The following is a 23,870-nucleotide window of genomic DNA, read 5'->3' on the forward strand; positions in this document are numbered from 1 at the left end:
CTGGGCATTGACTTGCAATATGTCTTTTTAAAAGGCCGAGTTATCAATACATTTCGCTCTTGTAGGTATAAAACATAAGCAAATCTACCAAATTGAGCACCCAGGGGATTCTCTCAGGCGGTCAGCGAGCGATTATGAGACAATGTGTGACTTGGTGAACAGTTTCCATGACTCCCTGAGAAGTCTGGCAGGAATTAACCAAATGTCCTTGGCAGTGACACTTGGTGTATGTTTTGTGTGAATGTTTTTTTGTTTGTTTTTTTTCCTATGTACGTGTTCCAAAATGTATAGGATAATGTTTAATGTAAAAGATTTCTCTTTATATCTTCAACTCAAAAATCCTGTATAAGTTAAAAAAAAGGTGGAATGGACTAATGAAAGGCCCGTTTTTTTACTAAATGTTCTTAAAGTTCTTCTTCTATATTGATTTATAGGTTTGAAAGTTGCACTTTTGCATGTTTGTGGGCTGTGGGAGGAAATTATAGTACCTGGAGAACACGCAGGCTCCACACAGAAAGGCCTTCAAGCGCAACTTCAACCGAGGAAAGTCTCGACATGACGCAAGATTCATACAAGGACTTAAAAATATGTCTTCATGTGATTAAAAAAAAAAATTTGCACAGTCAGTCCACAGTAATATGTCTTTCACACATTATTATTTGGAAAAGAAATCAAAAAGTCAAACACAATTGTAAATAAAATTGTGACAAAAGAAAAAAAAAATTAACAGCTGCTTACTAACTTGAGCTCAAGCCAAATTCTTATGCACAGAATTAAAAAAAGTTGACAAAATCGAAACAATCCGTTCTGATCACAAACTCTCAGACGGATGAGGTGACGACGTTTCTCCAGCGAACGACTGACACCTCGTGGTTGAAAGCGAGTACTGCAGCTACAATGTAACCGCGGTTCCTCGTGTCTCCTGCTGAGAATTTAAATGAGAAGACTTGCTTTGTTTTTTGGTGTGAATGAGTTTTCCTCTAGATTATCTTTCTTTTCTCTTCTGTTTTAACTCACGCATTCATCGTATGAACTGCTTTGTCTAACTGGTCGTTTGGTTAAAATCAGTGCAGCACCCTAATGATATTGTTAGATTACTTACTCCATATTGTTTTACTCACAGAATCAACAAACTAGTTTTTATGTACTTACGGATAACACACGTTCCTGCATCATCTGGTTGGACTAAATGAGTCAGAGACCAGTTTTATCTGTGAGTGTAAAACAAATAGTGCCATAATAACTTTTAAATGTAAACTTTGAATGTTTTTTTTTTCCTTTGTTGTTGTGCAGAGTATAAGCAAATACATTGTTTATTAATTACTACCAAAAGATTACTTGAATCTCAACATAAAGTCAATTTATTGATACATTCTGGTGCAAAATACTACGACATAGCCAAAATAAGCGTATTTCTTTTTCTTCTTCTTTTTGAAGTCCAGCAGGTGGCAGTATCGCCAAGAGAGAGAGAGAGAGAGAGAGAGAGAGAGAGAGAGAGAGAGAGAGAGAGAGAGAGAGAGAGAGAGAGAGAGAGAGAGAGAGAGAGAGAGATACACTTGTGTGGCATTTTTCCTCCCACTGAGGCAAAATATTATTTACTTTCAGTGCAGGATGATATAACTTTCAATTTGCTGTCCTCCAGATAGGAATGACTTTTGATTCTTGGAAAAAGGTTTTGGGATTTTTTATTTTTTTTTGCCCCCAGGAAGTTAAAAAACATATTCAATGAGATAAATCCACTCATGGCATGAGCGGAAAGGGGGAAAGTAAAGGAACATTTAATTCCCCGGTTCTGAGATGTAAGACCTGAAACTAAAAGGAAAAACCCAACAGCAGGTGATGCATTTGACTCGGTGGACAGATAAGGTGGCAAGTAAGGAGGTATTTGTATTCAAGTATTGTATTTAAGCAGATCCATTCCTGGTTTTAACAGAGGAATTATAAAAGAGTGTCACTGAAGCTGCAAAATTTAATGAATTAACATAAGTGATAGTTGAATGTCACAACCTCCTGTTTCTATTTCACTCATATATTTTTTTGGGAAGATTTAAATGGAATTCATCATTATTAATATTTGGTTCTGACTCAAAACTGTGTCTGAACTTAATCTGTGTCAGACTAACATGAGATTGACCTTTTTCTCTCTGCTGTAGAGATAAAACTCTTGAAATAGATAATAAAAAAAATCCCCACTTGAACAAGACTCCAGGTAAAATAACCTTTAAACCCTCAATTCTAATCTGCACTGATTTATTCCTTTATACGCCTAATTTTGCAGCTCCAAACTAAATCTGCAAGATATTTTCTTGCATCGCCCAAAACAATGAATTATTTCCATTGTAAACAAAGAATGACTAACTTTCAAAATCGTAGTTTTCACTTTTTTTTTTACATAACTATCTGTACTACTACAACATTGGTCCTCCTCCATTGTGCTTACATAAGCCGGCCAGCAGTTTATTGCACGCAACAGTGGTTATCATTTTAATTACCGAAGGTGCTTAATGTAATCCTACTGGGTCCACCTGTTGCTATGCCTGCCAGAGTATTGCTTATTATTACACCCCCCATTACTCCACAGACAGATCACACGTAAACACACTTTTTTTTTTTTTTTTTTAGGAAAACATTTTTTTTTCATTTTTATTGCTCGAGTGTTGTTATGCACGCACGTGTACATGAAGAGACAGAAAAAGTTAACGGGGTAACAAATATAGAAAGAAAAGCATTAGTACAGTGAAACGGTGACTCAGACAGACGCCTCGCACTTTTATCTCCAACGGGGAAGGAGGGACGACAAACGACAAACGGTTTTATCAGCCAAAGACGCGTCGCGACTGGAATGAAATCTTAATTTTCGCACCCGGGCCAATCTTCACTGGTCGAGTAAATATTACTGCATCTAATCTCTCCGTCCGGCATGACGTCCTCCTGCCCAATGTCACATTTTCCCCCCAGACGTCACAATGAACAATTAAAAAAACAACAAAACAACAAAAACCTTTAACGGGCCAGTGTAAAAACTAATCTGTCAAATTCTTTTGGTGTTGTGCACCTTAAGAACACTAAAGCGGGTGACGAACCTTCAAAACAAAACAAAAACAACATATTTGAGTAAAATTTTTGTGTGTAGAAGTACCAAATTTACAGTAAATATGAGGAAAGTTTACACTGGGAGAGGTGAAAATGGAGGCACGGAATCCAGGGACACGAACCCAGCGAAACAAAGATGGATGGATGATAAACAATAAGAAAGGGGGGAGGGAGGGAGAGAAAGAGTGAGAGAGAGAGAATAAAATGGCAAGACAAATTACCCAATAAACAGAATAAATGTTTGCGATGACATAATGGTTAGAGGGGCGGGGGGAAAAAAAATACAGATACTACATTTAAAAAGTCCAACACTTGTGAATTTCACTCTCAGATTATCCATAACAATAAAAAAAACATATCAATGCAATTACAAAAAAAAAAAAAAGAAAAAGCGAAGCACACACACCAAAACAATGGTTTTCTGGAACTGATCAGATAAGAAGACTGCACTCCCCTCCTCCATCCAACTGTGTGTTCGAGCTCTACAGTATCTGCGCGTTGAGGCACTTGGAAAGAATATGATTGTACTGCGAGGAGAATATTATGTACATTTGTTCCACTTATATGTGTGTGTAAATCACACTCCTTCCATTGTGAACTGGTGCTAAACGCCACGGAGTTGAAGGTGCAGCTCTTCAATCCTCACACTGACCCTGAAAAGTCGGTTTCCGAAGCTCTCCCGCGACTGAATATTTAAAAAAAAAAAAAAAATCTTCGGAGAGTTTAAGACGGCGAGGCGGCCCTGTTACCGATTCCACATTTCAGCTCCACAGACTTAAAAACTCCTTTGTGCTTCTTTTAAAATCGTCGAACTCGCCTCTAGAATAAGGAATGAGAAACAAACGGTGCAGAATTACGAGTCTTCCCTTAAAAAAAAGAAAAAAAATGAAACCATGAAACCACCTAGCCACAAACTTTAACAACTACCACTGCTACATTTGTTTATAAACTGTGGAGGAAAATCAAATCCAAAAAAAAAACCCAACAACAATAATAATAAAAGGATAAGAATAATTCACAGTCAAACATCTCCTTTCTGTGAGTTTTCGGGCTCAGACTTCCAAATAACAGAAACCTTGCACACATCGTAATATTCACAAAATGACATCCCTCCATCACGGGGTCCCACGACAATACAACACTCCACAGGGTTTGTTCTTTTTCTTCTTCTTCTTCTTCTTCCTCACGTCGGCGCTTCACGGCAGGCTGGCGATGTCGCGCTTCGGAGGAGGACCCGCCGGCTTGCAGGGCGAGCCGCTCGCTTTGTCCTCGAAGATCAAAACTCTGTGGAGAGGTCAGAGGTGAGGAAAGAAACAAACAAACAAAACCAAACAAAACAAAACACAATGACGAGCTGATGATGAGACCGCGGTAAGATTTGGAGTTTGTTTCTGTACAAAGCGAGAGGATTCTTTCATTTTTTCCCCTCTTCATTTTGAACACAAACAACAAAAAATTACATGACCAACTGTACTTGAAGTCAAAATCACAAGGTAATTCAAACAAGACTTAAAAGAATAAATAAATGACCATTAACTCTTGGCTGAAAAGGGCTTAAAAAATACGAATATTGGAAAAAATAGCTAAAACAACCATAAGTGAGAGGAAAATAAATATACTAAAAAGCATAAAAAACAGACTTAAAGATCAGGTGGAAAAATGCACAACTGCCTCATGGAGACTATACATGAAAATATATACATTAAGCTGTGTTCGCCTCGTTTTAAAATTTCTAAATGGGTTTTGCAGCTTCATTTAAATTCGATTTGGTGGGAAGTGACAGAAACGGCTCATAAACACCAGTGTAGGATCTTGACAAGCAGAGCGAGTAATTGTTCCCTCAGAACTTCCCACGTAAAATCATGTAAAAAAAAAACAAAAAAAAAAAACCTAATTGAGCAAAAATTCAAGTCAACTTCTGCCTCGGCCCTCAATAGTTCTGCTCATTTTTGGGAAAACGAGTTCCACGAGGATCATCCAGGGATCCGGCGGGACGATCAAAGCAGCTGCTGATCACAGTCGACAACTTAAGAAGTGACCCAAGTTTCATTAAAGGCGTTTGGACTCCTCCCCAAACGAAAGATTTTCATAGTGTGCGACATAAGCTCCATCTCCGGTAACGTTTCACAACCTCAAACTCCGTTCAAGCAAGGTTTTACCAAACGTCCTTTAATGCACAAGCGTGCGTACTTGCACTAAGTGAAGAATGTCGAGTACTTCTGCCAAGTCCTGTGGTTCTGCAGCTGTACGGAGGAGAACAGGAAGGACTGCAGCAGGCGCCGAGGGTCAGATGAATTTGAAAGAATCCCAGTTTGCCTTGTGAGAGGAAACTGGATGCATGGACTGCCACTTGTTGATTTTATATGAGGCTGTAATCACAAGGTACTTTCTCAAAAAGGCAACTTGAGGTTCGCACAAGGACAAAAAAGGAAGAACACTGCCATAATAACCTTTAAGTTTTAATCTTTTAAGTTTTTCTTTGTTGCGGCACGTCAATACACGTGATACAAAATATATTGTCACAAAACTAAACAATTATGACAGAAAGCTCAACATGAAGACAATTCTCGTGATACTTTTTGACAAAAAAATGCTGTGAAAATACCAGAAAACTTCTATGACAGTTGCATTATGCTTGTTTTTACAAACTCGCCCCGACGGCGTGGCTTTGAGGCTTAATGCCAGTTTGCAGCATCGCTAATAAACAGTGTCTGCGACGCAAGTTTTTTTTTTTTTTTACTTTTACATTAAAATGCTTAGAAAAGAAATATATAAAAAAAAAGCCTGTTATCATTTCCCAAAGTTTAAAATGCTGTCTTCAAATGGCACTTTAAAAAAAAAATTAATCTCAAAAGCCAAGCTCAACCTGAAATATCATTATATATATATATAAAAAAAAAAAATATATATATATACACCCACACACGCACACACACACACACACCCTTTTATCATAAAACAGGAGAGCAGCCGCTATGTGCAATTCGGAAACTAGAACAAGGTCCCTTCTCATACTTTTGATTGGATGAAAGTAGAAAATTAACTGTTGTGTGAAGCAATTAATTCACTAATGCTTTTGAGTGAATTTGATTTAAACAGGTACAAACACGGCCAGAAGCCGGACTCGGGGCCTTCAGCACCATGGAGAGAGGCTTTAAGGCCGTTAAAAGTCAATTTATATGGAAATGAGGAAGACAGAGAGTAATTAAAGAGAGCAAAAAGGTGTACACAAACAAGAGTAGGACGATGCAGTGGGCCACCGTCGCAGTCGAGGATATGAAGCGGCTGAAGTTGAGCTAAGAGAGAAAAAGGAATGAGGGGGGGGAGGAAACCACGGAGGGACCGAGGGGGGAATTGGCGGGGTTTGATGCCGCACGCTGGCTCCGCTGACGGGGGAACTATTCAGAGTTGAATGCCTGTCTTGAACTTCCTTTTTTGGAGAACTCTGCAAAGCTCCGCTAAGCTCATAAGGAGCAATGATCCAATCGACAACGGGAACTCGGCAACTCAAACTCCTCCATATCTCTGGCTGGCACGCTCACCTACTCCTTGCTGCTCACGCTCGACTCCCCCGCGCCTTAACAGGTCATTAATGACGTCAGTCAATTCAAAAAATAAAATAAATAAATAAATAAATACGGCCGGACCCAAACAAACGTGCCGTCTGTACATGCATGTGTTTATATTAGCTTATATATTGGCTTCGTTAGACAAAAGCGAGGGTAATTACACTACGTCTATAATGAAATAAGCCTCCCAGCTGTTACCACATCACATATCTGTCATTCAAAATGTGGCAGTGCGTGCTCCCGGCGCTGGAGTAATGCGGCCTAAGAGCTCGACTGCCAAGCTTGACCCCAATCATTTTTTACCCCCCCCCCCCTTCTAATTGCAACAGAATCAATTGTTGTCCTGCCAAATGCTTTGAGTAACGCGATTCTGGAACGGCTCGGTGCCCTCGGCTGCTCCGTCCTCACAACGCAAACACAATACAACAACAACAACAACAACAAGGGAGGTGTTGTGAGGCCTCCGCCTGCCGTCGGCAGTCGGGTGAAGGAGAAGACAAAAAACCCGACACGCAGGAGGCGCGGCAGGTTGCCAGCTGTTGGCATTTTACAATCTGAAGGTTGCTGGTTTAATTCCCCCCCCATCATGCCTTGAGGGTGCCGGGGCTGTCGGCATTGGTGTGCGAGTGATTGACGGCACTTTTCTCTCATATGGCACTATTTTCTCGTTGTGATTTAACCGAGCACGTTTGCACAATGCATGGACACACTACTGATCACAGGTCAGCCAGTCTTTAGCTGTACGTACAGTAAACTACGCTGACAGTGTGATAACCATACATTGGTGACGCACTGCAGAGGCCGTCAGCACGTCGCGATAGTTAAAGCGTTCAGTTTAGGTGAAAGTCTATGTGAGCAACTTGCTGCGATGATGAATTTCGTGTGAAAATCTGAGAACGATTGCAGTTACAAGTGAACCTAAAAAAGCAGGTATTTGACTTAAACCCATGAGTTAATTGGTTTGTAATGATGGTACATTTTGTTTATTGGGCCCTTCTTATAGTAATAACCCAAATTTAATGGAAACGACGAGTACGATTATCGTGCCACGTGGTGAAACGACTTTTTCTGACCTTCTGGTTGAACTCTGGATGGTCTCGGTGAGAATAATACCAACATGAGCTATTTCTGGAATACCAAGACAATCCCGCTAAAACGCAAGATGAGTGAGGGAGGAAGGGAATGATCCAGTTTTAGACAGCAGCCGGGAAAGTGGGTAGGAGGGGGGTGGGGTGGGGGGCGGGATTATTGGGACACACTTTTTGAAAAATGGTCGAAGGCAAACAAGGAAAAGTTCTGCGTTTCCTCTGCTCGGTGTTTCAGGGATTATGAGATTTGTCTGCTAAAGGGTCCAGCCAGCTTAACACAGCAGAGCCGATGAGATGCAGCAGCCACTCTGGCTGTGGCTCCGACAAGCTCTCCCACATTAAGGCTGCTTTAAAGGGCTTTCACTTTCCTGTGTTTAACGTCAAATGGAAATGAACGTCCGTGTCTATTAAAAACTTAATATCTCACGTCTGTTGTAAAAAAAAAAAAAAAAAAAGAGAGAGTTTCCTCGAGTCAGGAGTTTTTTTTTTTCCTTGTGCAGCCCGACATGCCTGTCAGTGGTTAATCAGCCTATAATCGGTTACCTAAGCGTGTGATCCCAGCTAAAGATAAGGATGAGTTGACTATGGATAGGCTACACTGATGGGTTTGGTTGCCATAGTGAGTAATGACCACGGCAGCATGCGAGCAGTGACATCACGGCGAGTCCCCGCCCTCCGCCGGAGGGGAGAACGATCAGCTGACACGCCGGCACGCAACACACACAATACACACTACACATCCTCTCTGTCAGGCACGTGGATACGTGTGAGAGCCAGCGGCAGCTTCAGACGCGGTGGGTGAAAAACATCAACACGCGCAGTGACTTACAGTTTTAGCACGGCGGAGCGCTTGCCCAGCATCATCTTGACAAAGTCCCGGTAGTCGATGGTGTTGCTGCTGCCGCCGCCCGTCACCTCCACAATCATCTTCTTCAGCTCCAAGTGGGTCTTGGGCACGCCGAGCTTCTCCATCATCCGCTTCAGACCCATCAAATCTGAGAGGCGACATCAGAGTGGGCGATTGGGGCGAGTGGGCGATTGACAACAGTGAAGCATTTAGAAACTGCTTATGTGAAAGTGCATAATTTCCATTTGATTATAATACAAAAAAAAAAAAATTAAGTGTTATGAAGTGAATATTTCGCATTAGACCACAGATCGCTGCAAGAATGGATTTTAGCACCTTTCAAAATAAGTGAGAATTTCTACACTCAGCCTGATTGGATGGTTTAAACGCTACATTATTTACTGCCCTGGCGCCTTCTTCTATAATTACCCTTTTGGTCCCATGATTGAAATACAAGGAATTGTTTATTTTGCACAAGATGGAAATTAAAAATAAATCCAATGGCGCATCATTTCCGCCTCTTGTAGTTGTCGAGCACCTTCATTAAAGACCACTTGTGACAGATAATGCGGCGAAAAATCTGCAACATTCAAAGCGGTTTATTGGCCGACCTGAAGACAACGCTCATATCGTGTTTGCCTCACGTCTGCGCCACCGCCGAAGGTCTTTCACGCACTTTGGTCTCGCTTTACATGCAGGACACGGCTGTGATACGCGAGCCTGCCCGAGTCCTGTGTTCACAGCGGCCAGACTACACACGCCCAGTATTAATTACCGCTCCCTCGTGTCGACGCCGCACATGAGGTGGGCCGACAGTTGTTATCGGGGCTGCAGCTGGTGTCCTGGAGGCAGTTATTACTCACCGATCTCTCCTTGGTCGTTCAGGTCAAACTCGGCATATTTATCTGCAAAACACAAACACGCAGGAGACTATTACCAACTGTTTATTTTCGGCTCTCTCCCTCACACACACACACGCACACACACACACACACACACACCACATCCCTCGCAACGACGCCGACACCCAACTGCCATGTCAGCACAACACTGAACAGTGCGTGTTGTTTTTAAGAGTCTTCCATTGTGCCGACAGCTGACCTGGCGAAAGGAGGAGGAAAAAAAAAAAAAAGAGACACAAACAGCTGATAATGACAGGTGGGGGGGTTTCTTGTGTGTGTGTGTGTGTGTGAGTGGGAAGCAGGCAAAGGGCAGCCGAGTGGAGCCGACAATGCGAGGCGGATTAACGGCGAGGAGGTCAGGAAGTTAAAAGGGCTACTTTAAGTTCAAATGCTGCAATCAGGAAGGAGAACAAACAGAACAAAACAAAAAAAAAAAAATGTGTGGACTGAAAAGCTCAGATAAAAGAGTTTTCCCTCCCGGGTTGTTACTCGCCCGAATTTAATCTGATCCGTTAAGCCATGCAACACGCAGACAGATCTCTCCAAACAGATGACACGTTTAGTAAAGAATTAGGAGAGTTCACAGAAAGACATACCGGAGCTGATAAATACATTTAATATTAAAAAAATAATCCGTCTGTCTTCTCTACAGCTTTGTCCGACATACATAGAGGTGAGCATGAGCAGATCCAGAATGTCCCTTGCATTTTGCCATTGGCCAAACAGGACATGTTGCAGTCGGTCAATAGGCCATTTTAGACAACAATTAATAATATAAACTGGTATCTTTAGACATGCAAACTGTACACAGAAGTGCCCCTCAAACTCATAATCATACTAGCTTTGGGCTGTATGTTGGCGTGGTGACTAATCCAGGAGCTGTAAGGGTTTCCTGATGGAGTCTGCCTGCTCACCATGTGTGCGCTACAGCGTCTTTACCCAGGGGTTCTCTGGCTTTCTCCTGCAGTCTACAAAAAAAACCCCCAACAAAACATGCATTTGAGGCGAATTCGTGACTCTAAGGCTCCGTATACACAACATTTTCAAGTGAATACCGAACCCTTTTGGGTGTTTGATCACAGTGCTTGGAGACACTAAAGGAAGATGAAAAAAAAAAAAAGGAAAATCTCAGACTCCGCCTTCATGGAAACGGTAGTTTTATTGTGGCGAAAGGCTCATAATAGCAATCCAACTTCATCGTCTGTCTGTGAAAATGTACTTGTCATTGGTAATGTTGACATGGTTTTCAAAACTGCTGCGTAAATGCTGAACTTAAAATGCAAAAACAGGCGTTTTCACTTAAAAACGTTGTATACATGGCATGTTAAGTTGGATGAAGCTCGATTAAAAGTAGGTGTTAAGCTCCAGAAAATGTTCCATCCATCCATCCATCCCTTTAAAAGCAGTTTTTCTTTGTAAGGGTTGCAAGGAGTTCGATCCTGTCAAAGGACTGGGTCCATCCGGAACAGGTCGCCACTCCATCGTCGAGACGCAAAGCATCACTCCACCCACACAGACCATTTAGGAGTCACTCATTACACTAACAAGCACCTCTATGGAATCTGGGAGGAAGCCAGAGTGTAAAACATGCAGTTCCAAACAAAAAAAAAGAAAACACTCTGTCAGCAAATTCAAACCGGGTGCATTCTTGCAGTGTGGCAAAAGTGCCGGTGAATAAATATTCACTGTGATATTCCTGTTAACTTATACAATCTCACTCCTGACTATTGACATGTTCAGCTTCAGGTTGCACACATAAAACAAGAAGAAAATGAAATCCCGACAAGCCGGATGGGTACTTTTGGATCATTTCCATCCAGTGTGTCAAACCAGATTGTCTGGATAAGACGACAAAAACATACCATGTTACGTTTTATCTTTCTTTGCAATAATAATGAAGATGGTATAATGAGTGTTTTTCCCCCCATACTTGTTAAACCTTCCTTGTTTCTCTGCGAGTCCAACTGATATTTCCTCAACTTCTCACAACCCCCCCCCTCCCAAATCTCTTTTCTGTGGAAGACCACTTTATTCAGATTACACTTGCTATTTCTGTCCCACAATGGGAGCTCTGTACGTGTGTGTGTTGGGCGGGAGAGGAGAGGGGACTGTGTTAACTGTGCGAACCCCCTTTGGGGAGTGGGACGGGACAATAGTAACCCTGTTCGTAAACTCTGAGGAGTGGGCCTCCCAACACACACACACACACAGTCGTTTCTTTTTTTTCAGAGGGCCACTTGTCGTCGTGCAGCCTGTTGATCATCTGCAGCCACAGAGAGTGTCTCAGCTGAACAAAACCGAGCTCCTCAGTTGTTTCCTCCTGACCTAGATTCCTTCAGCCAATCACAAATCGGCCAATTCTAAAACAAAGCCTCAATTATATAGATAAAACATACATATTCTGCTTTCTTTTAACATGCCGGAGAAAGGCTGCAATGTCGTCTAGATGTTATCGGAATCCTCCAGTTCAGGCGTCTTTCTATTAAGATCAACAATCAGAAGCTGATTTTCTGCTAAAGAGATTTTCCCATCAATTATAAAAGACAACATGGCTTCTCCTCACAATTCATTATTCATGTCAGGTCTTTATAATCTAACTTGTACAAAATCTACTTGACGTAAAAAACAAAAGCGTTTCGAACTATACGATAAATACACATACGTATCAGTACTGACCATGAAGACAAACACTATAGCAAGGCTTCAACACGGACTTCTCACTCTTGATATTTATGCAAATATCACCATGTCAGTTTTCAGACAGTATATAAATTCTCTTCTAATTATTCAACTCCATAAACACCACAAAGAACCACAACAGGATGATAGTTAAAGTTAATCCAACGTGAAATAAAGTCGGTGACGATGATGATGTTGCGTTGCTGCAGCAGGTCGTAATCCACATGATTGATTTCGCTTTCATACATCAGAATCCAAGACGTTGACGCGTCAGCAGTAGGGCTTCACAACATGCTGCTGGTTGATCATTATCGTGGTACCAACACGCGCTAAAACCTGAGCTAACTGCCGTTAAATGCTGATTTTATGCACTCTGCATTCATGTTCTGTAAATCCAAATGACACTTCAACACAGAGGAAAGATGTGACTGTTGGTCGCCATCTTTAATCGATAATACAAAATATTATTGTGTATTGTTCGTACTCCTAATGTAACGCAGCCCGGTTCAGTAGTGGGATCGAAACAAAGAATTGAAAATCACAACATTTTAATGCCCGCACGAGTCTAAAAAATCTAATATTCAAGTACCACTGAAGGCAGACAGGAAACAATAACATTTAGGTTTTCATTTATATGAAAAGCTTCCGGGACATTTAGAGAAGAAATCGTTTGACAAATGTCAACATGTTAGTAGATTAAATGACATTCCTGCTGGTTTAACTATTCATTTTGAAAGTATTTCTCCCACTGCGGCCGAGGAGGAGCTTTGTACGAGAGCAACATACAGGCTGTATTAAGAGTTTGCTTGAGGAAAAGTCACAGAGGCGCTCAGACTCTTTTCCACAGAGTCGCTGTAACATAAAAGCCAGTTTCGAATCCCTCACTGGCGTTCCGGGTAACACGGTGATCACAGTGTGTACGCTCTCTTGACAGGAAATGCTTTCAGTGGCGCTAATTTTGCCCAAACGTACACAAACACCACAGCGGCATTTCACAAAGTTAGAGACGTAATTATCTGGTAACCAGTGGTAAAGTAATGGATAATAACAGCGCGACAAATCCATTAATCCGATCTTTTTTCATGCGTGTCGTGTTGAAAACATTTCCTTGACATTGCTGGGGCTCAGAATGACCCGATGACAAAGAAGTGGCAGGGGGTGGCGACCCGGGGGGGGGGGGGGGGGGGGGTTGTAATAAAAGGCTGCAGAGTGGGATAACTCATTTATATAATAAGAGTCGGAGTCATACAGGAGAGTCACGATATCTCCTCCTTGGAAGGAAAAGACATAAAAGAATGAGTGTCAGTAAAAAGCTGGGAACATGGTTATATGGCCCCATAAATGCAGTTAGAAGCTAAATAAAACCCGGTGTTGATGCAAACACATTTATTTGAGCTGCTTTGAGATGTGGCAAGTCAAACTTGTTAAAACTGTAAATGACACAATAAATCTACCAACGCACATGGACTATCAATCATTATAATTAACTGTAATTTCTTTAATATTTCCATTTAAAATTCTTTGATTTCAAGTGCTCTATAGGAAAGTATTTTTTCTTATGTGTGTGATTGTTGTAAGAAACAAAAAAAAACAACCCTTTTTCTCTTAAAGAATTTGCAAATATATGAATATAAATGTCAAATATAGAGATGATCAATATATATTTATCACTTAAACGGACATAGTTTTCAAAACGCATAAGCACACTAAGCTTTTCTGAAACGAAAACCTAAAAATGACGTCTTTTCACTTGAAACATCACAGAAATCGGGGACCTAATTATCAAGTCATTTCCAGAGGGACAGTAAAGCCTCACAAGTTTGCTTCCTTTTTTTTAGCACGTTACACCGACGTCAAAGTTTGGGAATATTTTAGCAAAATGTAATATCCCATGGTGCATCTGGTGGTCATGAAGTGAAGGGTAATGTCTATATGTGGCACCTCATCGGCTTACGAAAAGGCAGGTTTCGCTTTTATTATGCCACAACACTCCCAGCAAAGATCAAGATTGCTTATTAAGCTAAAAGAGCTTTGCAAAAATGAAGCAATAAAACTAAAACTACTTCTTCACTGTGCGCTTAAATCCGAGAAGAGTGCGCAAAATGCTTGTTAAAGCCTTCACGCCGATGTTTAATCAAGGAGCATTAGCCATAAAATGCCTTGATGTGATGTGGCTGGTAGTTAGATGCTGACCTCTGGGCCACAGCGACGGTATGGAAAAAGAGAGAGAAAAAGAGAGAGAAAAAGAGAGAGAGAGAGCGAGAGAGAAAAAGAAGTCTCCCAGGACCAGGGTGTCAGGTCGTCTTTCGGTTTATACATTGCTGCTCCATTTCCTCCAGCAAGCTCACAAAGTAAGTAGGACACAGGAGCATATTTCTCATTTCAAAACGTGCACACACTTATTTAAATAAACTAGTTGTGACTGGATTAAAAAAAAAAGATCCTGCAGCCTTTAGATACACACAAGTGTAATATGTGAGGAAAGGAGGAGGAGCTCTTCACTAATCCTTGCAATTTTTAATTTACAATAATTAAAGTCGTGACGGTTTGTTTGTCATCTCCCCATTTTGCAAAGCGAAAGTTCTGAATACTGTAACAACAAGAAGAGAAACGCCCAGGCACATTCCTCCCGGGCCACTGAGGACTTGGCCTTGCAGAATTTTCACAAAAAAAAAAACAACAAAACTGCAGCAGTTAGGACTTTTCCCAGAAAAAAGCTCAAACGACTAGAATCCAATGTGTGTGCAGCCCGCCGACAGATACGAAACCACACAGAGGATAAGATTGCGTCCCGCCCTCAACAACTTGGGAGTGGAAAAAGAAACACTTGCAGACAAAAACAGGAGATACCAAAACATCTGAGAGGAGGAAGAAGAGGAGGACGAGGACGCACTCACTTTTAAAACCTTCCAACTTCTCAGCCAGGTCGTCTTCGTCCCTGTATTTCTGGTCTTCCAGGTATTCCTGAAAAGAGGAAGAGGGCGTGAATAAACCAGACGTCGGTCAGGAAAACCTGAAAATCTGCCACCGCCACGCATGTGAATGCTATGACATATGATCTTTAAGATCTTCTGCGGATTTGTCATTATTCATCACGACGTTCATTAATTGGAACGGCTCTCACGGGCACAAAACAGCCTGAAGGGAGCCTCGCTAATGAAATTATAATGATGCAATCTGCCACGCGGGACTCGTTTTCTGTCTCCTCTTGAAAGGAGAGAGAGAGAGAATGAGATGTGTTCTTTTTTTTCTCCCTCTCTCTCCACGCTGACCTCTGTGCATCTGTCGAGCTTGTAATTAAGGGAGAGCAGGGTAAACGCCACAACTGGATGTTTATGGTGGAGGGAGGCCTGAGTCAGCGACCCCCACGCTGGAGTGTCCTCACACGAGTGACACTGTGTTTACACTGCAGGGTGACAATTATGTTCAATACACCTAAACTAAATTTGCTTTCTTCTCGGGCTGCCACATCAGATTTGGCAGTGTTATGCTAGTCTAGTGAGGGGTTGTGGGTCAAACCAATCTTTTAGTGACAAAACACCACCATTGCATGTGTGTGTGCCCAAAACCATGAATCATCTATAAATATTGTTAGTTGTAGAAGTGATGTGTAGAGTTTGTATATATCATTTCCTTCTTAAACCAATATAATTACTACTTTATTTTGCCCAGGATGCTTTCCATTTCTGGTAATATAGCCTTCATCCGTAGTTGAAAAGGGATCATGCATACAGCAAAATTACTTCAGTTCGTCTAAATCAAAATAAAAGCAATTTTTCAAATATCAAGATATTCACTTTCTTTTATTTACATTTATTTAAAAAAAAACACAGATTTAGAGCTTCAGTTTGACAGGGTGACGATTCGCAACAATCACTGAGAGAAGTTATTTATCAAACTAAAATCTTTTGGACTGTCTCGCTGCAGTAGGAACCGTTCGAAACCAAAACAAGGTATAAGTGGTACAAACAAATGACGGCTGCAGAGTTTCCGCAAAGCCTAACTTCATGGGCGAGGTGTGTTATTAAGTGATGTCACACTGGATTATATGAGACATTAGTATGAAGGTGAGTTAAGGACAAGGCACCTTCTTAGCTGCAAGGAGAGGCAGGCGAGTAATGTAGGAACCAGTGTCGTAATGTAAAATGTAAAAGCTACAGTGACTGTGACAACAGAGGCGATTCACCACACTGAACATCTGTATTTACACGCTACTGATCGTTGACCACAGCAGTCAAACTTCTCCGATTACACCCGTGGGGTGTCTGCATTTGTAAAAATCAAACACACGGATGATCCCCCAACAACACAGAGGATGTTTCATTACATCAGGATGTAAATCCTCTGCACAGGACATTATTATTATTATTTTAGATCTTAACCCATCATGATCTGGAACAAATGAGGGATGTGAAACCACAGGATGAGAGGATGGTGCTGTGACACAGTAAATGTCAGAGGAGACAGGTTATGCAGACATGTAGGTAAGACCAGGTAAGGCAATAACAAGAAGCACCTGTTTGCGCGCGAGCTTCACATTGACCCTCTGCAGATCGATTGCAGAGGTCAGGGGGGTGGGGGAGAAAAAAGGGTTCAACAAGTCATTTAAACGGCTGTTTGTTATTCACAGGACTCCGGAGACAGTTAAAACTGGAATGCCATGCCTCTTCATCCTCCTCTTCACCAGTGGTGCGTTCAAATACAAGGCCAATGCCGAGTCAAGTGTATGCAAATTCCCATTAAAAAACAAAACAAAAAGCGAGACACCTTTACCTTATTTATTTCTTCCAGTTTTTCCCTCTGCTGCTCCTTTAGCAACCCGAAGGTTTTCCCGCCTGCAAGAGAATATCACATTTTAACAGAAATAGCGGGTTAATATATCGACACAGGCTTAGCTGTCGGCCTCAGATGCTCTATTGTAGGGACGCTAATCTTACAGCCTGGCGAGACACACGTACACACACACACACGCGCGCGCGCGCAGATGTAGCGGGAGGGGTAAAAGAAAAAGCACGTTATTTTGAGTCATTTCTTTCTACCTTGGACATTTGACGGCATCCCGGCGCTGATGTGAGACGTGAAGATTCAGATAAGTAGGCAAAAAAAAATAAAAAATGTCCGAGCCAGAGGTAGACGCTGCTGTTTAGGTCGGACTTCGGTTCAAATCGGACTCAACGGGCCACTCGGCACCGGCGTGAAAGCTGGCGTAGCCATGGAGACAACATCCGGTTTGGCTTTTCGGAATAAAGGCACCGAACCCCACCCCCTCCCTTTTATTTTTTTAAGGACCTAAACGATGCTGCTTGATTTATATGATGGTATGATTATTATTATTATTATTATTCGATCATGTGATTTTAACCGCATTTATTACTACCTAATTTTTTCCACAAATAATAATAATTTAAAAAAAGCCCCACGACTCCATGTCATTCAATACAACAAATAAAGTCAGAAATGTTGATGTAATTATCCACACTGGCCTGAAATCCAACAAGCACAAAATCAGGTAACTATCATCTGTAAAAATATTGCAGGTATTAAATTATTTCTGACCGAGCAAGATTCAGAAACCACACACACGCTGGTTCTCAGCAGTTATCCTCACATAGATGTTTATGGACTGCGTGAGGAAACCCACACCGGGAGAACAAACTCCAGACAGAAAGGTCCAGAGCACAAAGGGCATCTGGAATAGGTTTACTAAGTGTTTCATAGTGCAGAATCAGCTTGTAGTTCCAACAATCTTCACATGTGGAACCCGAGGACTGCCGACACACTCATTTCTTTTAAGCCAGGCCTTAAAACATTATAATTTGTTCAGTCCACCCTTTAAACAATCGATTTTACTTACTATATTATTCCCTTTCACTTGACAAAGTTGCTGCATCATTTATTCTCCTTTTTATTCCTTTCTTTATCGCTTCGCTTTAATGTATTCCCTTTATTTCCTTGGAAAGCACTGTGAATTGCTTTATGTCTGAATGGTGCAAGAGAAATACATTTGCCTTGCTTTGCCTTTTTAGCCAAAGAAGTACATTCTACTGAGGCAGAGGTCTGCAACCTGCACCTTATTTGGCTCTTAACCCCCTTATGTAGTGGCAACCTGATGCATTGACAACAATGTTTTAAAATAAACATTAACATCACAGTTCAAGCTGCAAAAGTGACACTTAAATGAGATTAACTACATTTGTTGTGTCATTTTCTTCAATGCAGGTGATCAATGTTTAACATTACCGGAATATAGATCTAAGGACACCTCCAAATGTTTCCTATTGTTGTTTTTAGAAAAAGTCACAATTTTGCTAAATATTTTAAAACCTGAAGAAGCTGAAAATAATTTTTTAAAAATGGAAATTTTTCAATACAAATACATGTTTATTATTACTCTTTAGTGTGACATATGGCAAAACGAGTGCCTTAATATCCACCGCATCTAATAAAATAATTAATACAGTTTATTTATCTTAATTTGCTCGTATTATATTACAACAGTGTGGTGTCTGTACACTTTATTGTGTCCTTATCTGAAGGTAGTTTTGTATTCTTCTCTGAAAATCTAATAATAATAAAACAAAATAACAATGGATTAATAAAAAAATGTAGCTGCACACGGTATCAGCCCGTTGTAATAAAGATCTGCTCTTATGCTGAAGTGTGATCCCTCCACATTCCTGTGTGGTGGTGCACAGACACCACCTCCTGCACCTACTCGCCACTGATGATGTTGGAGGAAAAAACTGGGACACTCTCTGCTCACTCTCGCCATCACGTGGCGGGAGGAGGCATTGCACCCACTGAGGGCGCGACCCAGACAATCGCATCAATAAATCAAACCAATCTGCCTTCCAATGAAATAAAGGGATTTAAGTGTGCAGTAATACAAGTCAAAACAATACAACTAACGCTGGGGAATATAAACTGTTATTCTTTAATAATTCACCCTTAAAACTGCAAATCAAATTACTCGTGGATTATTGAGTTTGTTTTCGTAAAACTTGGCTCCAGCGATAATTCCTCGTCTTAGTTTGAAGTCAAAATGTGTTATTTCATCCCTAAAACCCTCGGAGAGGAGGTTTTATGTCTTGAAAAAAAGGAAGAAATGAACAGCTTGGGAATTAAATCTAATTGTCTCAAATGGAAAATTGTCCAAAGCATTTTAAGATGATTTTACGATTGCTGCATTGATAAATCTAGTTGCCTGCACTTACCAAACCTTTCACCTTTAAGTTTATTACCAAGAAGAAAAAAAGCCCCACTCACATCTCCTTTTACTTTGCTAAAAAGCAGGGATTTAAAATCTCTAACCATCTGTGCTTTATGAGCAACTTTAATCTCTCACCAGTGCATCATGACTGAAATGAAGACGTGTTAATTGCGTCTCTGGAATTGTAAAGGGACAACTTCTCCAGCTGGTGAATTCAGACGCTAGTCAGTCAAGGGAGGGGATTCTACCTCGGATAAAATGCCTCGCTTTGGAACTATCATAGCAATATTATCAGTAAAATTATTCTTCCATATCACATTCATGAACCAAGGCGATTATACAACTGCTAATCTTTTATTAAAAAAAATAAAATAATAATAATGTAAGGACGGAGCAACAAAGTTCAGCTTGTAGCCACTTCATTTTCTTTAGACCTTAACTTTGCATTGAGTCAAAAAACCTGCAAACGAAACACAAGAAGGTCGTGAATGAGTATATTTTAATGGTTTATCATTATTTTAATCGACACTCGTTTTTTTTATACTTGTCTATGTTTGTAGCTTTCAGTAAAATATTGTCTGCTCACTAAAATGCCCACTTGTACTACTAGTAGCTACTAGTGAGGCCAAAAATGTCTACTAGTACTACCAGTGAGAGTGAGGGAGAGAGAGAGAGAGAGAGAGATAGAGAGGGAGAGAGAGAGAGAGAGATACCTTACTGGTAGTACTCATGAGCATCCTTGCTGTTACTAGTAGTACAAGTAAGATAAAAGATACTCTACTGGTACCACACAGACATTTTGGCACTCACGAGTACTAGTGAGTTAAAAATAAATACCTTAATCGTGCTACTAGTGGGTATTTTAGTTCTACTAGTAGAGTCTAGGGGGGCTACTAGTGAGTGACACATGCCTACTAGTAGTACTAGGAGTGTTACTAGTGCAGCACAGTGGTTTACCAGTCAGGTTTGATTGCGCACCAGTCGGCCAAAAGTGGCACTAATAGTGGAAACAACTAATATTCGTAAGACGCAATCGTTCTTCTAGTGTGTGGAATTGCATTACCAGTAGGGACAAAGAACTTACCAGTACATGGAGCTTAAATTTGATATCAAGGATATCTAATAAATGCTCAAACGACTTTCCATAAGTCTGATTGGTGACCCGTCCAGTTGTACCCCTGCCTCCTTCCAGGAAAGTGCTATAGAGGATGAATGGGTAGATTTTTTTTTACATATTCTACTCTTTAAAAAGGCCTTCAGGTTATATTTGATGGATTATATGCATATTTGAAACTCCCGTTCTTCATATTTGCATAACCCATATGTAAAATAGCATAAAACCCAACATATTCAATATTATTCATACCTGGACTGTATGAGGTTAGGGGGTTATATAACTTTGGTTTTACATTTTGTATCATTAGTACTATTAAAACGTAACAGCCCTCAGTTCTTTATCGATCTCTGGTTGATGCAGGAACAGAAGACATGTGCCCACATTTAATTAGAGCTGTTGAAACAGGTGGAATAAATGCCTGCAATATTCAAGCAGTAATTGTATGCAAAGGTTATTTAAAGGTCTGGACCAAAGGCCAGTGGCATCGGAAAAAAGCAGGCATTGACATTTATAGTGGATCCACTAGTATTGAATTAAACTAAAGTTAAACAAATCACCACATCTAGATGATTTGCTATTAATAGGACTTTTTTTTGCAAATTAAAAGAGGAAGAAGAGGTAATGACATGTAGGAGGGGACATCTAGTTTCTTGCAGGGCAGCAATTCCTAAAGTCAATTTTTAATGTGGATTTTTGACATTTCACTTTGAGACATGCTTTATACACTAAATCACATCAGAGCATGATTGTTGGCTGGAGACATGATTGGCGAATATTGCACGCTTTTCATGAATATTTCGATGTTTCGAGAGCCAAAATGGAAACAATAGATGGATTTGATATTGAAGCCTTCTTTATGTACGCGCTGAAATATCACCTCCAGTGTGGAGGGCCGAACCACACACTCGTACTCACATCAACTCAATATTCATCTCACCCTGAATAAAAACACCGACCGCTTAATGGTGACAAGGTAACTCTCCACATCTGCATCGCTCAAGTTTTTAAAAAATTTCCCAGCATGTTTTGTTGGATGCCGATTGAAACTGCGGATCGACCGACACAATGAAGACGAGTGAACGACCAAGGCTGAATTAAATTCTGGGAAAAAATAAAGCTGCCACTTTCAAAACCGGTGCAATAATTACGTAAACTTCAACGGGGCTGAGCACGGCAATGCATACACCCTTCATACATCTATTTGTTTATTTATTAAATATTCTGTTGTTCTTTATGCTGCTGCAATTGTTGCTATCTATCTATCTATCTATCTATCTATCTATCTATCTATCTATCTATCTATCTATCTATCTATCTATCTATCTATCTATCTATCTATCTATCTATCTATCTATCTATCGACCTGTTTTGTGTACTTGTAGAGGAGGTTGGAACCAACGTCTGATAACTTTCTGACTTGTTATGTATATACTGTAAAAGAAGAAAATCAATAGGAATAATATTTTAAAACAGTTTTTAATCCTGTACATTGCAGCTTCAGGAGACAAACTGATGCAAAATCAAGAGTAAAGCAGATGTTCCAGTGGTATTTATGTCCAGGTGTGGCTGTTGAGAATGTAGAGTCCTGTGCTACCGTTTTGACACAGAAATTTAAAGACACAATCTGTTTATTATTCATCTGACGGGACAGAATTACACAATGAAATGAATTGAGGAGTGAAAGCTCCTTAATTAGGTCAGGCACAGTTAAAGGCAAGCTTGAGCTGTTTCGCCTCTTGAGATAGACTGACTCAACTAACTCATTGAGATAGTTCATACCTTTAGAGAATACATGTGGGGTTTTTTTTAGTTTACTTTTTTTTTAAACCATATTTGGTTCAAACTGAACTAATTCCAGCCAAGTCATGTTTTTTTTTTTTTTTTTTTTTTAATAATTGGATAATTAGGGCTACATATCTAGCCTCCACGCTCCCAGCATTCATTTAGTAAATGTTTCTGTGAAAATATGCATGGAATTTATCAGGATTCAAAACATTTCTGAAGCCTTTTCTTCGACTTTTGTGGAAATAAGTTGAGACAGAAACAAAACACAGCTGTAAAAAAAAAAAAGAACAAGAAGAAGAATATAAAAAGCCCTGCCAGCTTGCTACAATGAAAACATTTATATTCACATGATGCTGCATTTTAAAAAAGGAGCACAGTTTGTTTCTTCGCCCCCCCCCCCCACTTTCTCCTTCCAAACACAAAAATTTACATAACTGACAAAATGTGTTTGGAGAGTTTTATGGGGTTGAAAGTCAGTTTATCCACTTTCCCGCAGTGCGCCGGAGTTTTATTAGAGGAGACAATTTCAACACTTACTATTCTCATTTACATGAAAAGGTCCACTGGTCTCTCCTAATAACAGCGTGAGAGACTGGACTGCATCATATTAGTAGGGGAGATTTACTCTGGGAGCTTCTGTATGATGTTCTTTTTTTTTTTTTTTTTTCCACATTCATTAATTCAGAGTTAGATCATAGGGCTGCTTGCTTCTAAATAAATTATGACCTTGGCAAGACCACAGTCTGCTGCTAAATCGAACAGACTGCTAAGCACTTTCAAATTATAATATGTTGCCCTCCCAGTGATTTTATAGCTGCTCTTACTCTTTAAAAATAAATAAATAAATACAATTTTTATCCTAAATATATATGTGTTTTTGATGTTTGAAAATGGCCAACCTACAGATTGAGGCATACTGGTTCAGGCAGAAAAATATAAAGTAGTGTTTAAAGTGAAGCAACAGACAATCTATAATGCAACCTCTGGATACCCTTTTAGAAAAAGTGAGTTCGGGGGCAAGGAAGGTTATTCGTCTCCGCGCGATTCGCCCAGGCTTTATCTCGCCGAGGTTCCCGGGTTGGAAATGGTCATAATGTGGCTTTATGAAAGGGTGGACTCTCAGAAAGAGAAAAAAAATCCATAAACAAGAAGAAAATACCTTAATTCACTCAAGAATAAAGTTGACTCTTTGTTGAGCAGTTGGACAGGTTCACATAATTCATACCAACGTGCATTTTCTTGTTTGTTGTGCTTGAAATAACTATCGAGAAAACAAACGTGCGCAGTCTGTTCACTGATGGAATCTGAGGGTCATGTTCAAAATGCAATGGACACTTTAAACTCAAAAGCAAGACATATTTAGTCTAAATTGTACAGAGCAGAGTTCTTTTGTTGGAGGGTTCCTTATCAAAACTAATTGTGATTTAAATCACAATCCTCTGACACTCAGACATATTATCAGCAAGATAACTTCACTACTTTGTCTTTAGATTCAGCTATCAGTACTGAAAAACTCACCATTTTGCTTGAATCTGCCTTTTTTTTTTTTTTTAATCTTTGAACAATCGAACATTTGTAAC

The 23,870-nt window shown here is 40.3% G+C and overlaps 1 protein-coding gene across 1 annotated transcript; it reads right to left on the bottom strand.

Moving 5' to 3' along the window:
• Positions 1-2,680: 2,680 nt before the first annotated feature.
• aif1l (allograft inflammatory factor 1-like) lies at positions 2,681-17,343 on the bottom strand. The gene is made up of 6 exons (XM_080510702.1): positions 17,218-17,343; positions 16,952-17,013; positions 15,076-15,142; positions 9,461-9,502; positions 8,580-8,745; positions 2,681-4,377 (listed from the first exon to the last, which is right to left on the bottom strand). Exons 1-6 carry the CDS (start codon positions 17,234-17,236, stop codon positions 4,290-4,292), a joined length of 444 nt encoding a protein of 147 aa, XP_080366828.1. The 5' UTR covers positions 17,237-17,343; the 3' UTR covers positions 2,681-4,289.
• Positions 17,344-23,870: the final 6,527 nt, after the last annotated feature.

This window comes from Blennius ocellaris (genome assembly GCF_963422515.1).
Source record: "Blennius ocellaris genome assembly, chromosome: 15".
Classification (NCBI taxonomy): domain Eukaryota; kingdom Metazoa; phylum Chordata; class Actinopteri; order Blenniiformes; family Blenniidae; genus Blennius; species Blennius ocellaris.

What these genes read in the sequence shown, in the direction of transcription:
- aif1l (XM_080510702.1), bottom strand. An exon ending in AACTGGAAGAAATAAATAAG is followed by an intron (nt 15,143 to 16,951) that starts GTAAAGGTGTCT and finishes TCCTCTTTTCAG; the next exon opens with GAATACCTGGAAGACCAGAA. An exon ending in CGCTCCGCCGTGCTAAAACT is followed by an intron (nt 4,378 to 8,579) that starts GTAAGTCACTGC and finishes ACCTCTCCACAG; the next exon opens with AGTTTTGATCTTCGAGGACA.